The 18993-nt window shown below is 38.3% G+C and overlaps 1 protein-coding gene across 3 annotated transcripts in view; it reads left to right on the forward strand.

Moving 5' to 3' along the window:
* The window catches only part of atg7 (ATG7 autophagy related 7 homolog (S. cerevisiae)), a 96915-nt gene that overhangs the window by 35474 nt on the left and 42448 nt on the right, over positions 1-18993 (forward strand). For all 3 annotated transcript variants that reach the window (XM_058791241.1, XM_058791243.1, XM_058791242.1), the window contains exon 17: positions 7326-7401. In XM_058791241.1, the coding sequence (XP_058647224.1) occupies positions 7326-7401 (76 nt within the window). The remainder of the gene's footprint in view (positions 1-7325; positions 7402-18993) is intronic.

Here is an 18993-nt window from a genome sequence, read left to right on the forward strand (position 1 = left end):
CTCGCTTGTCATAGTTTTTGTCATTCAGATCTGATTATTATTTTGTTCTCGTCTCATTTTCCTCAGTGAAACAAATGCTGTTGATGAAATGTATGATGAAAATGATCACTGGATCAGTTATTAGTATGTTTTGGTGGCTGTAGTGATGGTGGTGCAGGATTTGTCTTATGCAGCGTGTGGGTTATCTTGGCCTCTGGGCATTCCTGCACGTGTTGTTTCTTACCGAGCTTTGTCTGTAGGTGCATATATTTGTGTGGACATCTCCGCACACTTTTATTAGGTTTTCTGATCTCAATGCTGACCTGATTCCTGGCTCCCATGTGTTATCTGGGTGTCAGTCTTTCATGTTTGTCAGTCTTTTGTGGCACTGGTGATTGCCAATTATCGGCCGATATGAGCCTATCGCAGATATATAGGTATCGTGAATATGCCGCCGATATGAACATTTTTACAGAACATATAACGCAGATTAAATGCTTCTGAATGGTGGAATTACTTAGTTTGTCCAGCAGAGCGCGCTCCATTGTTTGCTACTAGCGACCCAGATCACTGTAGTGTGTAGAGATGCGGATGACCTCAAACGTCACCCGAGTCCGCTAAGTAAATAAACAACAATGTCCCCGTCTTTTACTCTCACAATGAGCTTATCATACTTGTTTGCTACATTAGTAGGGCCCTGTGATTTCTGCGATGCAGAAAACATGGACAGAAGCACAAAATCCAATCGAATTTACTCTATAACGCGGAATTTCATGGAATTTGTCATATTTTTGATGAATAAATAAAAACAGGTCAGTACACTTAAATCAAATTGCAATATAGACTTGTGTCTGTGAACATTAAACTGCAAACCGACTAGGCTATTTAAATACGAATCCTCATGTTCTGCATGTTCATTTGATTACAGAACACAGAATTTGTGAAACAATATTATTCATTATTATTATTTATTACTTTTAGATGTTTACATTTGGAAAAGCTGTGCTTCCTGCATAAACCTGCCCCTGTTGGTTTGGCAGTAGCTTGCTTGCCCTACACAGTTACCTTGTTTATTTTCTTAATTCAAGTTATATATATTTTGTTCTATTTGTGTTTTTCAAGTTATTTATAATAAGTGAACTGTTCAGTGAACCGATGTCAGACTCATTTTGAATAATAAAGTTTATTGTTAAATTGTTAAATACCCTGCCTCAATTACATAGGCCTATGTTTGTCACATCATTGTAAGTGTTTGATCACCACATTTGAGTTATCATTGCAAAAAATATGTTTATGTATATATATATTCTGTATATGTATCTGTATTCTATACAGTACCAGTCAAACGTTTGGACATACGAATGGGAAGTGTGTCCAAACTTTTGACTATACTGTACTAAAATATAGCCTACACATAAAGAATATCGGCCGATATATCGATATCGGTCTTTTATTAATATCGGTATCGGCCCCCAGAAAACCCATATCGGTTGAGCTCTGCTGGTGATACGGCGCCTCTGTTTGAGCATCCCAACATGTCAGCTCCTTCTGAGGTGCAATATAGTTTGCATTTGATGCATTGAAGCACATTTTGCATTTAACACACAGGATGCATCAGTAATACACCAAACATAGCTTTTAGGCAGCTTAATACTCAGTACGTTCCTCTTTGACTATTTCTGACACTTTGACTAGCTGCCATTTGAGTCACAGTTATGGCCTCAGTATTTGTGACTAAATCCAGCAGCAGCTCTTTCCCCCAACCACACACAAACACACACACACACACACACACACACACAAGTCAAGTCACCTTTATTTATATAGCGCTTTTAACAATACAGATTGTATCAAAGCAACTTTCCAATATCAAAATAGGAAAATAGTGTCAATAATGTAAAATGACAGGATTAAACACTCAATTTTCAGTTAAAGGCATTTCAATTATTGAATTCAATGATGTCATCGTCCAGCTCAGTTCAGTTTAAACAGTATCTGTGCAATCAAGTCGACAATATCGCTGGAAATTAAGTGTCCCCAACTAAGCAAGCCAGAGGCGACAGCGGCAAGGAACCACAACTCCATCCGTGACAGAATGGAGAAAAAAACCTTGGGAGAAACCAGGCTCAGTCGGGGGCCAGTTCTCCTCTGACCAGATGAAACAGCAGTTCAATTCCAGCTGCAGCAAAGTCAGATTGTGTAAAGGACTCATTTGGTTACAGTGGTCTTGCCCCGATGGCCGTCTAGGTGACGAGGTCTTCACTGGGGATCTGTCTCTGGGGCTCATCTAGGTGTCCTGATCTCCGCTGATGTTCAGGGTTGTAGAGGTCGTCTCTAGGTGCTGATCCACCATCTGATCTGGATACGGACTGGATCGGGTGGCTACGGTGATCTCGGAATAAGAAAGAAACAGACTAATATTAGCGTAGATGCCATTCTTCTTACGATGTAACAAGTACATCGGGTGTTATGGGAAGTATTCCCGGTTCTGGTTGACATAATTAATGCAGCCTTACAATCCTTTAACAGATTTGAATATTAGAAGCGTATTGCTGTATTATGTGTACGCCAGGTTAAAGAGATGAGTCTTTAATCTAGATTTAAACTGACAGAGTGTGTCTGCCTCCCGAACAGTGTTAGGTAGATTGTTCCAGAGTTTTGGCGCTAAATAGGAAAAGGTTCTGCCACCCGCAATTGATTTTGATATTCTAGGTATTATCAAATGGCCAGAGTTTTGAGAATATAGTGGACGTGGAGGACTATAATGCGTTAGTTTCTCAATTTAGTGTGTTTCGCCGGGCCGCGAAGAAATATAGAGCTGAGTATCATCAGCATAACAGTGAAAGCTAACACCGTGTTTCCTGATGATATTTCCTAAGGTTAATATGTACAGCGTGAAAAGTAATGGCCCTAATACTGAGCCTTGAGGTACTCCATACTGCACTTATGATCGATATGATACCTCTTCATTCACTGCTACAAATTGATGGCGGTCAGATAAGTACGATTTGAACCATGCTAATGCACTTCCACTAATGCCAACAAAGTTTTCTAGTCTATTCAAAAGAATGTTGTGGTCGATAGTATCGAACGCAGCGCTAAGATCCAGAAGTACTAATAGAGAGATACAGCCACAATCAGATGCTAAGAGCAGGTCATTTGTAACTCTAATGAGAGCAGTCTCAGTGCTAAGAAACGGTCTAAATCCTGACTGGAAATCCTCACAGATACCATTTTTTACTAAGAAGGAATATAATTGTGAGGATACTACCTTTTCTAGTATCTTTGACAGAAAAGGGAGATTCGAGATCAGTCTGTAATTAACTAGATCTTTGGGGTCAAGTTGTGTTTTTTTAATGAGAGGCTTAATTTGAAGCCAATTTGAAGGTTTTGAGAACATATCCTAATGACAATGACGAATGAATAATAGCCAAAAAAGGATCTATGACTTCTGGAAGCACCTCTTTTAGTAGTTTAGATGGAATAGGGTCTAACATAGATGATTGGATGGTTTAGATGATTTAACAAGTTTATACAATTCTTCCTCTCCTACAGTAGAGAATGAGTGGAATTGTTCCTCAGGGGATCTATAGTGCGCTATCTGATGCGATACTGTAGCTGACGCATCATACAATTTTATCTCTGATAGTATCGATCTTGGAAGTAAAATAGTTCATAAAGTCATTACTGCTGTGCTGTTGGGAAATGTCAACACCTGCTGATAATTTATTTTTTGTTAATTTAGCCACTGTATTGAATAAATACCTGGGGTTATGTTTGTTTTCTTCTAAAAGAGATGAAAAGTAATCAGATCTAGCAGTTTTTAATGCTTTTTTGTAGGATAGGGTACTTTCCTGCTAAGCAATACGAAATACCTCTAGTTTAGTTTTCCTCCAGCTGTGCTTCATTTTCCGGGCTGCTCTCTTTAGAGCGTGAGTGTGCTCATTATACCACGGTGTTGGACTCTTATCCTTAATCTTCCTTAAGCGTAAAGGAGCAACCATACCTAAAGTGCTAGAAAAGAGAGAGTCCATAGTTTCTGTTACATCATCAAGTTTTTCTGTGCTGTTGGATATGCTGAGGAACTGAGATAAATCAGGAAGATTATTTACAAAGCAGTCTTTTGTGGTAGAAGTGATGGTTCTACCATACTCGTAGCAAGGAGTAGAATTTACAGTTTTAGCTATATGAAGTTTGCACAAGACTAGATATTGATCTGAGATATCATCATTTTGCTGCAGAATTTCAATATCATTAACATCAATTCCATGTGACAGTATTAAATCTAGAGTATGATTTCGACAATGAGTAGGTCCTGAGACATGTATATCCCCAATAGAGTTCAGAATGTCTATGAATGCTGATCCTAATCCATCTTTTTCATTATCAACATGGATATTAAAATCGCCAACGATTAAGACTTTATCTGCAGTCAGCACTAACTCTGAGAGAAAATCCACAAATTCTTTAATAAAGTCTGTATGGTGCCCTGGTTGCCTGTATACAGTAGCCAGTACAAACATCACAGGGGATTTATTATTACCACTTGTTTCTCTAGATAATGTTATATGAAGCACCATTACTTCAAAGGAGTTATACTTTAGCCTGCCCTCTGAGAAATGCTGAGAATATTGCTATAAATTGTAGCAACACCTCCCCCTTTGCCTTTTAGATGCGGTTCATTTTTATAACAGTAATCTTGGGGGGTAGACTCGTTTAAAGTAATGTATTCATCTGGTTTTAGCCAGGTTTCTGTCAAACAGAGCACATCTAGGTTATGATCAGTGATCATATCATTTACCAAAAGCGCTTTCGTAGAAAGGGACCTGATATTCAGTAAGCCAAGCTTTATCATGTGTTTATCTGCATTATATACATTTTTTATTTGTTGAACGTCAATCAAATTGTTACTATTACTTTGGTTTGGATGTTTTCTGTATTTTCTAGTTCGGGGAACAGACACAGTCTCTATAGAGTGATATCTAGGTGAAAAAGTTTCTATGTGCTGAGAGTTAACTGACTTTGGTGACGTGAGGCGGCTAGCAGACGATCGGTTTAGCCAGTCTGTCTGCTTCCTGACCTGGGCTCCAGTTAGTCAAGTACAAACTCTAAGACTATGTGCCATATTTCTAGAGAGAAGAGCGGCACCACCCCAGGAGGGATGAACACCATCTCTTTTCAACAGGTCAGGTCTGCCCCAAAAACTCGACCAAATGTCCATAAAACCTATGTTATTTTGCGGGCACCACTTAGACATCCAGCCATTGAGTGACGACAGTCTGCTATGAATCTCGTCGCCACGGTAAGCAGGGAGGGGACCAGAGCATATTACAGTGTCTGACATCGTGTTTGCAAGTTCACACACCTCTTTAACATTATTTTTAGTGATCTCCGACTGGAGAAGTCGAACATCATTTGCGCTGACGTGGATAACAATCTTACTGAATTTACGTTTAGCATTAGCCAGCACTTTTAAATTTGCCAAGATGTCAGGCGCTCTAGCTCCCAGTAAACAATGGACTATGGTGGCTGGTGTCTCTATTTTCACATTCCGTACAATAGAATCGCCAATAACTAGAGCACTTTCATCAGGTTTCTCAGTGGGTGTGTCACTGAGTGGGGAGAACCTGTTTGATGTTTTGATCGGAACGGAAGAGTGGTGTTTTGACCCGCGACTAGGCCGCCTCACTGTCACCCAGTTGCCCTGCTGCACGGGCTCAACCGGAACCGAACAATGTACAGGACTCCCTGAGCTAGTCGCATCCAAAGCAGTATCTACAGCCCTCACATTCTTACCATCGTGTCTCTAGTTCTAAAACCTTCTCTGTCAGCCTAACTATTTCCCTGCATTTATCACATGTGAATCCCTCATTGCCGACAGAGACAGATAAACTATTCATGTGGCAAACAGTGCAAACAACAATAGCAGGAGAAGAAGCCATTACTCACCGTGATTGATGAATGATTCACTTACCACTGTTGTTTGATGAACTCGTGAAAAACGGAGCGAGGGAGAAATGAAACGGAGCGAGAAAAGGAAAACAATAATAGACGCGAACCGCGAGTGACAAGCTAACCGGCTAACAAGTGCTAACGCGCTGCACTCGCAGTTTTAAAAAGCGAAAGAGTTAGATTAGTTTGATAGATAATACCAGAAATATGGTGGGAATTAAGTTATATATTATCACTTTAAACAACAGAGAATGAAAGTAAGATAGAGATTCAACAGAAAAGCGAAGCTACACGGAGCTACAATCGCAAACCTATCAGCAGCACAACAGACTGAAGCAATCAATCCCCTATAGCATGGTAACACCTACCCCAGAATTAACGCTTCTCAGTTCACACAGACACACACACACACACACACACACACACACACACACATGTCTGCTTTGCTATCCTTGTGGGGACTCTCCATAGGCGTAATGGTTTTTATACTGTACTTACTGTATGTGCTATTGCCCTACACCAACCCTACACCTAACCCTTCCCGTACAGGAAACTTTGTGCATTTTTAGATTTTCAAAAACACCATTTAGTATGTTTTTTTTGTAAGCCTTTTGATTTACGGGGACATAGACAGTGTCCTCATAAACCACCTTCAAATTGTAATACCTCTGTCATACCCATGTTATTATACAAATTTTGTCCCCGTAAACCACAAAAACCAGTATACACACACACACACACGTTTGTTTTTGTGAATTGTGGGGACATCCCATAGGCGTAACTGTATTTTCTATTGCCCTACACCAACCCTACACCTAAACCTACCCCTTACAGGAAACTTTGTGCATTTTTAGATTTTCAAAAAAACACCATTTAGTATGTTTTTTTTGTAAGCCTTTTGATTTACGGGGACATAGACAGTGTCCTCATAAACCACCTTCAAATTGTAATACCTCTGTCATACCCATGTTATTATACAAATTTTGTCCCCGTAAACCACAAAAACCAGTATACACACACACACACACACACACACACGTTTGTTTTTGTGAATTGTGGGGACATCCCATAGGCGTAACTGTATTTTCTATTGCCCTACACCAACCCTACACCTAACCCTTCCCCGTACAGGAAACTTTGTGCATTTTTACTTTCTCAAAAAACTAATTCTGTATGATTTATAAGCCTTTTGAAAAATGGGGACATGAGGTAATGCCCTCATAAGTCACCTTCTCCTTGTAATACCTGTCATACCCTTGTCATTATATAAATTTGTGTCCTCATATGTCACGCATGCACACACACACACACTGTAACTAAGCATAAAACTGCTCTTTAGGGATGGACTGAAGTCTAATTTGAATGTGTTGATGTGTGATGTGTTTTTCTGTCAGAGGATATGCTGTGGCCAGTAGCAGTGATGACCGGATGAATGAACCCCCGACCTCTCTGGGTCTCGTCCCCCATCAGGTCAGTTATGAGCTCCTGTCTGATTCATGTATTAGTTATTTTAAAAATGTACTTTATTATTATGTAAATAGGCTGCTGAACAGACGAGTGTTGCAGATGAAGAGCGTGTGTTGTGTGTTGTTTATTGTGGGGATATTATCATCCTCAGCATGAGATGATCTGGCATTGAAATTCACGCTGGTCGAAGCTGATCTGTTCTGCAGTATTTGTGCAGATGCTAAGTGACTTCTAAAGAGGGTTTGTGTCTCTTCAGTCATTTACTTGTCTGCCGCAGTAATGTTAATATCTTTGAATGTTCTACATTTGGGGATCTTCTCAGCAAATACCAGTCTATGCAGTTAATTACAATTAGTTGACTGGTTTAAACATTGTAGTGGATTGACGTGCCAGTAATGGCTGTAATACACTACACGACTTTTACTCAGATTTTTGCCCCAGATTACAGTTTGCACAAGTTGATGCTAGTTGCTAAAAGTCCAATTTTGTAGCTTCAGGCTCTGATTTTTGTGTATGTCTGTTTGGAATCCAGTCGTATTTAGTAAATGTGAACAGTATAAAGTCAAATGCAATTTTATTTTTACCAGAGGTGTAAAAAGTACTCAAAAAATAAAAGTGAAAGTACTCAATTTGATTTTACTCAATTAAAAGTACAAGTATTTTCCTTGACAGACATACAGAAGTTTGGTTAAAGGGAGAAAACTAAACAAAATGCAATGGCACAGGTCAAACTCGTATATCTAGTGCAACAATAACAATTAAAATGCAGCACAGTGGAACACACACACACAAAAAAAAAAGATTTGCAGGGAAAGGGATTAAAAGGGAAACTCCATCCTTTCCACCTTCATGCATGCATATATATATATGATTTATTTATCAGATATCTGATTAATTTATTAGATTAACACAGACTAAGATCTAAATCATCTGAACTAAATCATCTCTCGTCCAAAAATGACACTTCAAAAACTACACAAAGTGAATATGACAGTAACTCATACGACCCCTGTTAATGAATCAGTGTCGTCTTATGTGAAACGATAGGCATATGTAAGAAAATTACAAATACTAATATTTTAAACTTGACCGTCGTGTTCACTTTGTGTGGTTTCTGAAGTGGTCCTGTCCCCTTGCATTACGGAATAAAAATCTTTGCTTGTGTTCATCTGAAGAAAGAAAGTCATAAACATCTGGGACGACATGAAAATCTTCATTTTTGGGTGAACTATCACTTTTAATAACAATGTGATGCAGAGGTTAGAAACATATTCCAGACAGAATGCAAGATTGGGTTGAATTTAACGAGGAGAGTCGTAGAATTAAAAGATATAACGTTAACGTTTTGAAAGGCCACTTTTTTGTGTTGTCCACGTCACTGTCTAAAAAGATAATTAATATTCTAATTGTTTATTTTGGGCATTTTTGGGGGGGCTTTTTCTCAGCAAATATTGATTAATAATTATTTGCAGCTAATTATATTAATTAATGAGCCAATCATGTAATTATTATGATTAAAAAATATTAATTAACTTATCCACTACCTGGTAAGAACGTCAATAAACATGAATTACAATTAATTACACATACAATGTTCATTTAAACACTTTTTGGAGATTTGTAACATTTAATTAAAAAAATAATTCCCACAAAAATATTAATTATTTAATTATCATCACTGATTTTATTTGCACTTAAATCTTGTGCATTCAGCCAATATATTACACAACTAACGGCTCGATCAAAACAGAAAGAATAATGAATCAACTTTTTGGGGGAAACACAACTTTGCTACCTTAACATGCTTCCTCAGATTTGATGTTGAACTTTGACCTGATGAAAGTCATAACTGAAGCAGAACTGTGTGCTTGATGCGTGAAAACAATGAGCATTGGTTCTCACGTCAAGCACGCATGTTTGAGATTCTGTTCACCATATTTAACGTGCATAAGATAAAATAAAAATGTAACATACTTTTTATGTTGAAATAAAATTGTAAGGAGTAAAAAGTACTGTTTTTTCTTCAGAAATGTAATGAAGTAAACATACAAGCAGTCAGTTTCAATTGTACTTGAATAAAGTAAAAATCCCCCAATATAATACTTAAGTACAGTAATTAGGGATGCACCGATACCACTTTTTCCAGTACTTGCCTGATACCGATATTTTTATTTTTGGTACTTGTCGATACCGAGTACCGATACCAATATTTTCATTGCATTTGTAAATTTTTTAAATATTGGGTACAGAAACCAAAAGAGTATGTATAATGTTAGTTGTTTAACTTAATTTATCAAATAGATACAGTCAAACCAAAATTTATTCAGACACCTTCAACATTTCTCACGTTATCATTATATTTTTGGATATAATATGATCACAGTTTACTTTATTTTGCTATCCTCACTTACATAAATGAACTATAGTGTCCTGCACCCACAAAATATCAAAAATTATATTTGGTCTCTGAATAATTTTTGGTTTGACTGTATATCCTTCGATTATTTTCACACTTAATTATGCACATTAAAATGTATTTTACAAGTTTTTGTTTTTTTTTGCTCTATGGTACATCATCTTTAATTCAGTTGCATTAGAGCTGCTAAAATCACGTGTTTTGCTGTAATAATGCAGGGAACCACTAGTTATAAATCTCCTAACTGTGATATTTTCAGAAATAGAAGTCGCGTTTTCTTTGGTTTTCTTTCTAATGCAGAAACACTCATGAAGCGAGCAAAACATGCAGAACGCGCGCAGTATTTGTACTGGTGCAGAATGAGAGGACAGTACAGCCGAGCATTTCACACAGGCTGCTAGTTTCACTTTCGCCAGAAAGTCGTGTATGCTTAAGGTTGAAAATAAATTATTTATTTTACAGTGAATGCCCCTATAAATTGTCTTATATTTACGATTCAGTTTTAATCCAAGTGATGCATGCTATGTGAGCGAACATCAACAAAGATCACAGAAGTGCGCGCGCTCTATCTCTCCCTCCCTCCCTACCGTTAAGTAACTTGTGCATTGTTTTGCTTACTTGTTTTTGACATATCCGACCGAACTACAAACGTTCCAGTGATGTCTGTGAGAAAAGTATATTCACTATATTCACTCACGCGCACATCAACTATAAAGGCATTAATACTGAATGTTTAACATTATTCATTGCATACATCTGCTTCGTAGACATCCTTAATCTCTAATAACTCCATTCTGCTGCATGTTGTCCTGTTTCTTTGTCTGAATATGGCACTTATCACATGCTGTGAGGTATCGGCGCTGGTATCGGGGCATTTTAACGAGTACGAGTACATGAGCTCAGTATCGGTATCAGTGCATCCCTAACAGTAATAAAGTAAAAATCCCCCAAAATAATACTTAAGTACAGTAATCAAGTAAAATTAAGTATTTTACACCTCTGATTTTTACAAATCCGTTTCAAGCTACATTGATTAATTCACAAAGTTGGCAAGTGTATGACACCTAATGGTTTAAAATCTGTTCAGATATTAAAATCTGTTTAAAATCAGTTTAAAATCTATTCAGATTTTAAAAGATGTGTAGTTATTCCAGCCCTTTTTTTCCTCACTAAAAACACATTCCAAAAATTCTGCAAAGCTTCACAGCCAATTGTAATTTATTAGATGTATAATATAAAATTATGTGAACATTGGCTTTGAACCAGTGATATTCCACTGTGGAACAACAAAGACATTGACATGAAAGATTCAACAAAATGCCCTGCTGCTTGTCGTGGCTGTTGCTGTTTAGGAGACAGTCTCAGATTTATAGAAAACAGGGCTGCTGTATCACATCTCTAGTTTTCCTTTGAATTCCAAATATGTTACAGATATGTTGTTTATTTGCTCAGATCAATCAATCATTTTATTAATGTAAGTGCAAAATAACCTCTGTTGAATTAGGAAGGCTGATATAAGTGGCATGGGTTCATGTTCAGTCGATGTGTGTGTGATGCAGCGATGAAAGAAGGTCGTCTTCTTCCTGAAAGTGTTACTCAGGACTTTCCCTCAAGACGCTTCTTGTGTAATGCATTCACATATTACATCATCATCTACTTTAAATCTCCCTCTTCGTCCTGTGTCATTACCGTGTAGACACAAACAATTGTAAACACAAAAATATAAAATAAATATTTAAAAATTACAATTGACAAACAAGTAAAAGATTTTGAAAAATAAAACCTTTGTAACCTTTGTGATTGCAGCACTTCTGGGAAGAGGAACTAGCATTCATCCTCTCGTTATTGTGACAGTTTTGTCACAATCTTTTTGCACATCAAATGTAAAAGTAACCGCACATGCTCAGTTGTACAGAGCCCCTAAAAGCACATGGTAGTGGAAAAAAATCGGGTTGGGAGGAAAAAATATTTTTCTAATGTTTTGCGTTCTCTCTCAAAACCAGTTGAGTTCGGACAAACTCTTCCTATTTACTTTGCAGCTTGCAGTGGTTCATACAGCTCCGTATGTTCACAATGGAGCGTTTCATAAAGTTTTATTTTGAATTTGGACTCAACTATAAAGAAATACAGTCAGTGTTTAGTTCAAGGTTTTGGGACATTCTAAAATACTTAATGTGGCTTGATGTTTTAAAACAGTGACATGGAGGACCAAATTCGATCATAATAAATACTGCTAAAATTATTAGGCTTATATATAACCTTATTAATAAAATTACTATTAATAAAACAGAATAGCCCAGAAGACAGCAACGCCCTGCATGTTAAGCCTTTTCTCCCCCATAGAAAACACTTAAGGTAGGCTAATGAACGAAGACAGTGAATTAAAAACACCAAATCTGTTTACAGTTTATATTACGCACAGAAAAGCAGATGAGCCTCGTAGTTTACTCCCCCGTAGACAAAACATTGTAAAAAAAAAAACTCTTAGCACATTGCTTTTCTGTACATAGTGCATATTTTTAATAAAATATAAAACATGGGCTTATTATGGGCTTTTTATATTTTTATCTTTATATATTAAGCCACGTTAAGTGCGCATTTCTATGGGGGAGAAAACACTTATCGTGCAGTTCAGCTCATGTTTTGGGCTTGCGTGCACACGGTAGGCTACATATTGTAAATACATAGGCTATATAATATAGCATATTTTTGTTTTTCATTATCTTCATCGTCCCTAAAACCTGCTGATCTCCATCCAGGAACTGTTAACATCAGTGGCCTGAGGCTGGGATAATGTCCTCACCAACACAAAAACCATTTCAATGGCAAAACTAGCAGCTTTGTTATCTGAAACAAGATCAAATGAAAATTAAAATGAGTAAATAAACAAACAGGAGTTTGCTAAGAACAAAAACCAATCTGAACCAATGTATATGTTGTCAGTATGAACAAGAGCTAAATTGAGTAGAGAAGATGGCTTGTTTTTTCAGTCATGGCTGGGAGGTCTGATTAAATGAATCTCATAAACTTGACATCTGACCTTGTGATCCAATCAACGAGTCTGAAATGCCCAGAGTTTCTGAGGAGTTGTGATGCATTTTAAGCAAATGTATGAGACTGTTAAAAACGGAAGCTAAAACTATATGGATGTGGGGTCCGTCACTATTGTCTCCTGTGTCATTAGAGAGCCGCTGAGAAAGAAAATGGAAAATTGAGGAAGACAGGAGCAAATCCGTGGGCTAATCCTTCGTGAAAGCGGTTGATGGCTCATACTGAAGGGCTGCAGCGCTGGCCTTGTTTGTCTTTGACGCTTATCGTCGCACTCTTGGGGACGTTCTCCAGCATTATGAGTCTCTAGAGTCACAGAGAATGAAAAGGAAAAAGAGAGAAGATGGACTTGTGTATTGAAAGCATTGAGGATGAAGAGAATGTATGTAAGCTCGCTCTATTTGTGCTCCTCTTGACCTGGCGCTGCAGGTGACTTCTTTTTAAATATTTGAATGGATTGACTTTATATAATTTTTTTTTTTTTCTGCGAGTATAACTTATTGGACAAGGTTTCCTGTGGCATGATCAGTTACACATAGAAGTGCAATGGTGCATTGTACCGCCGCGGTTCGGTTCATGCGGTCAGACGATGAATACGGTCAGTCACAGGCGATCAGTCCAGAAGGGGGCGCGAGTGGTAACACACTGCTAACCGTCACAGCAGGACACAGCAGAAGAAGAGACGATCTACGCACCAACCCAAAACAAGAACGGCGAGTTCAGATAGCACACAAGAGCAGTGTGGGAAGGTTTCGGGTTTTATTTTGGCCAGTCTCTATTCCAGAATTTCACGCAAACTGCATTGCAGTCATTTCCTGAAATGAAATTTGTGTGGAATTCTGTAAAGAGGTGAAAATACTGTAGCAGGCAGGTCAAGCTCGGTGTTCGCGATGCTCACATACAGGAAGCATCTCTTGAGAGGAACTGACCGTCTTCAGATATGTTTCAATGGCATTTTCTTTTCCTCTTATCTCCATATAATGCACATTAAAGTAGTGTTTATAAGCGAAAGCTTGGTTTACAGCAGTAACCTGTATTGCTGCTGTTCTATAAGCGCCACCTGCTGGCAAATTCAAATCAAGAACAACTGCTCATGCTGCATGTATGTAGCACTACTGTCTGTTCAAAATAAATGAAAAAACATTTGCGGTTCATATCGAACCGTGACTTCTGTGTGCCGTTACCAGTGTTGGGGAAAGTTACATTTAAAAGTAATGCATTACAATATTGCGTTACTTCCTAAAAAAGTAACTAATTACTTTTTATGGGACGTAATGCGTAACATTACTTTTGCGTTACTTTCACACTACTTTTTAAATATGAGCAGGGCTTGGTTGTTTGTTATTAATATAAGTTCTATTTATAAGACATTGGTTAATAAAATGGGATTAGATACATTTGTATTATATAACATTTAATTATTATTCTGAGTTTTTATTCATTCTGATGAATACTTTGTTTAGAGTTTTTTTTTTTTTTGCGAGTGAGATGAATTAATGCATGTTCACATTTAGTCTAGAACTACAGTAAAATCATGTACACACAGCGGACATCAACATGGGGACAGGAGACTTGTCAGTCAATAAATGGGAAAAAGTAACTCAGATATTTTCTTATAAATTAAAAAGTAATGCTTTACTTGAAAAAAGTAATCCGATTACGTAACTCGCGTTACTTGTAATGCGTTACCCCCAACACTGACCGTTACACCCCTAGTTATACATGACTCTTTCTACAATCTCTCTGACTCTTTGAATTCATAGCTCTGTGACAAAAGGAGATGTTTAGTAGGAGCTTCATGCTGCTCCTGGAATAGTCAAGCTTAAGAAATGACCAGAAAGCTTCAAAAATCTGTAAACGTTCAGGTTTTCTGAAGTAATTTGATAGCTGATTTGTCATTATTTGCTCCTCTTTTGCCATGTCAGATCTCATTAATCGTCACATATAATGAGTCATAGCAAGCTCGTTAGTTCAGTTCCCAGAGAATACATCGGATGAAATGTGTGCTGTATCTTGAATGTAATGTGATGTTTCATTAGGCACCTTTACAAAAGACACACTTCAGTATTGAGCGGCTTGGCCTGTCCCAGTGATCTACAGCATGAATTACACCTAAACAGAGGTTAGCCAATCATATCGGCGGTCATTTACATACTAAAGTCTTAAAGGGATGGTTCACCCAAGAACTGTCATCATTTATGTCATTCCAGATCTGTATGGCTTTCTTCCTTCTGTGGAACATAAAATAAATTATTCTGAGAATCACCTTTTTTTGGTGAATTAACACCTTTAAGACATTAGTATTTCCATGAGCTCTGATATGGGCCACGTTGCTAAGTTACTAAATTGCTGTTGATGTAAATGTGGGCAGCCGTATGTTAATGAGCTCATGGTTTTGATACCGTACCCATGAAGATCATTATAATCGTTGAATTCATAAATTGTTCTTGGCGGGATGAACAATAGGGCTTGTGTGGAACTGATTCTGATTTCACATAATTACAATCCCCCCCTTTTGATGAACCCTAATTGCTTGTAATGATTGTGATTTGAACAATTCTTTAAAAATGACTCTGGCTTGGCTGGTCATCTTCAGTTGATCAGGTTGTGTTCAGTCTGTGCGCTCTCAGTGTTTGTTTTGCTGATGCTGTGGTCTCAGTGTGTGAAACACAGAGTCTCAGTGCGCTTCTCTCTACGAATCAGTGGAAGCACACAGCTGTTCAAAACCCGTGAACAGAAATGAATGTCATGACAGTCATTTTAAATGGAACTGGTTCTGAATAAGAACAGAGCCATATGAAAATCTGCATTCTTCCTATTGCAGAAGGTAGATTATCCCGTTTTCAATATACACTGTAAAAACAAGATTTTTCAAAGTTGTAATTGGAGAATGTTTTACAAGAAAATGCTATTTCAAAATTTCACATTTAATTCAATGAGTTTCTTGCTGTTCATTTTATGTCTTTGTTAAATTTATTTTGTGGTTTCTGAGTGAGAATTATTTCAAAGTAAATCCTTTTTTTCAGTGTATGATTCCTTCTAAAGGACAGAATGGAAAAACACCAACGTATATCCAGTTGTGCTTGTGTGCACTTGTATTAATGATACATATTATATGTAGTTGTTTATATTGCTATTTGTTGCAACTTCCAATCTCACAGTCTCGCTATAATTCATAAAGTGGCACAGCAGGACCCCCTGCCTGTGTGCTGAAGCTTAGCACAGAGTTGTAGCAAGAGCCCCCAACATGCAGCAAACCACACACACTCACACACGCTCACACTCACACACACACACACACACACACACACACACACACACACACACACTCACACACACACACACACACACACTCACACTCACACACACACACACACAGACTTGCTCACACAGGGAGCTAATGACGCAGCTACAGACGTCAAAGCGCTGCTCTTGGGTTATTAGCTCCACCAGCGTGCAGCATGCATATGCCCCTTCAGAAATAACGCTTCCCTCCTCAAGAACACATAATTGCAAATATGCGTCTCCTTACTCATAATGCGATTAATCAGAAAAGCTCTCTTGACTGTGACTAGCCTCAACACATTGACAGACGCTGGAGAACAGGACACATGCGACGACTGGGTCATTATAATCCCCGACCTCATAAATTGTTCTTGACGGGATTTAGTGTTCTGACCTTTCTTGCATTAATGTTGCGTTGGGCTCAACATGACTGCATGGCACGCTCATGATGGGTGATTCGTCTCTTTAGCTTGCACTGCCCCCTGCTGGATGGTTGGAGAACTGCAGAGCATCTGCTCTCAGTGTTTGAAGGTTCATCTGTGCTGTTTTTATTAACCAGAGCGCTGTGCTGATTTAGTGAGCAGTATTATTGAATTCTATTATTATTCTATTATTGAAGATAATAATCCCCCCCCCACATGATTGTAAAGCGCTTTGGGTGTATTGCAATACACATGAAAGCGCTATATAAATGCCTCATTCATTCATTCATTCATTCACACAGAAAACAGCTATATTCACACAGAAATAATATTTTACAATATTGCTGTATATTTGATTGATTGAATAAATGAATAAAGCATTGGTGAGACTTCTTTCAAAAACTGTTGAAAAGTGTGCTAACTTCAAACCTTTCAGCTACAGTGTATATTGAACATGAAATATCTGTCCACTGAAAACACTTATTCTTACTTTGAGGCGTTAGCAAACCGCTGCACTCAATGGGAGTATTAAACTAATGGCGCTTTTCCACGGCGCGGTACGGTTCAGTACGGCTCATTTTTGGGGGGTTTTCCACTGGGTACAGTACCTAGTACCTGGTACTTTTTTTTAGTACCACGTCACTTGAGGTTCCAAGCAAGCCATACCGTTACCAAAACGTGACGTTAACAAACAAAAAATTGCTGTTTTGTGGTCTGTTGAGGAAGTACAGATGTTCCTCTCGTTGATAGCCGAGGAGCGGATGGAGCGACGCAGAATGAAAAAGTTTTTCAGGAGTTTTGTAAATACAAAATGCTGTTTTTAAATGATGATTTCATTTATTAAGGGAAGAAAGCTGTCCAAACCTACCTGGCCCTACGTGAAAAATTAATTGCCCCCTCCTGTTAAATCATGAAAGAACTGTGATTAACCACATTATTTTAGAAAGCCGAGTTAAATTTCACGAGCCACACCCAGGCCTGATTACTGCCAGACCTGTTGAATCAAGAAATCACTTAAATAGAACCTGTCTGACAAAGTGAAGCATGTTTAAAGAGCAACACATCATGCCGCGATCTAAAGAAATTCAAGAACAGATGAGAAACAAAATAGTTGACATGTATCAGTCTGAAAAGGGTTATAAAGCCATTTCTAAGGCTTTGGGACTCCAGCAAACTACGGTCAGAGCCATTATCCACAAATGGAGAAAACTTGGAACAGTGGTGAACCTTCCCAGGAGTGGCCGGCCTACCAAAATTACTCCAAGAGCGCAACGACGACTCATCCAGGAGGTCATAAAAGAACCCAGAACAACATCTAAAGAACTACAGGCCTCACTTGCCTCAAGTAAGGTCAGTGTTCATGATTCAACAATAAGAAAGAGACTGGGCAAAAACAGCATCCATGGGAGAGTTCCAAGGCAAAAGCCATTGCTGACCAAAAAAAACACAAAGTCTCGTCTCACATTTGCCAAAAAATATCTTGATTATCCCCAAGACTTTTGGGCAAATATTCTGTGGACTGATGCGACAAAAGTTTAACTTTTTGGAAGGTGTGTGTCCCGTTACATCTGGCGTAAAACCAACATAGCATTTCATAAAAAGAACATCATACCAACAGTCAAACATGGTGGTGGTAGTGTGATGGTCTGAGGCTGCTTTGCAGCTTCAGAACCTGGATGACTTGCCATAATTGATGGAACCATGAATTCTGCACTCTATCAGAAAATCCTGAAGGAGAATGTCTGGCCGTCAGTTTGTGACCTCAAGCTCAAGTGCACTTGGGTTATGCAGCAGGACAATGATCCCAAAGTCAAGTCAAGTCACCTTTATTTATATAGCGCTTTTACAATACAGATTGTGTCAAAGCACTTAACAGTATCAAATTGGAGGATAGAGTGTCAGTAATGTATAATGATAAGATTAAACACTCAATTTTCAGTTAAAGGCATTTCATTATTGAATTCAGAGATGTCATTGTCTAGCTCAGTTTAGTTTAAATAGTATCTGTGCAATCAAATCGGCGATAATCGCTAGAAATTAAGTGTCCCCAACTGAGCAAGCCAGAGGCGACAGCGGCAAGGAACCAAAACTCCCTCCGAGACAGAATGGAGAAAAAAACCTTGGGAGAAACCAGGCTCAGTCGGGGGCCAGTTCCCAAACACAGCAGCAATGGCTCAAGAAAAACTAAATGAAGGTTTTGGAGTGGCCAAGTCAAAGTCCGGACTTAAATCTGATTGAAATGCTGTGGCATGACCTTAAACTGTCCATTCATGCTCGAAAACCCTCCAATGTGGCTGAATTAAAACAATTCTGCAAAGAAGAGTGGGCCAAAATTCCTCCACAGCGATGTAAAAGACTCATTGCCAGTTATTGCAAACACTTGATTGCAGTTGTTGCTGCTGCAAAGAGTGGCCCAACCAGTTA

This window comes from Onychostoma macrolepis, chromosome 11, assembly GCF_012432095.1.
Source record: "Onychostoma macrolepis isolate SWU-2019 chromosome 11, ASM1243209v1, whole genome shotgun sequence".
In the NCBI taxonomy this organism is placed as follows: Eukaryota; Metazoa; Chordata; class Actinopteri; order Cypriniformes; family Cyprinidae; genus Onychostoma; species Onychostoma macrolepis.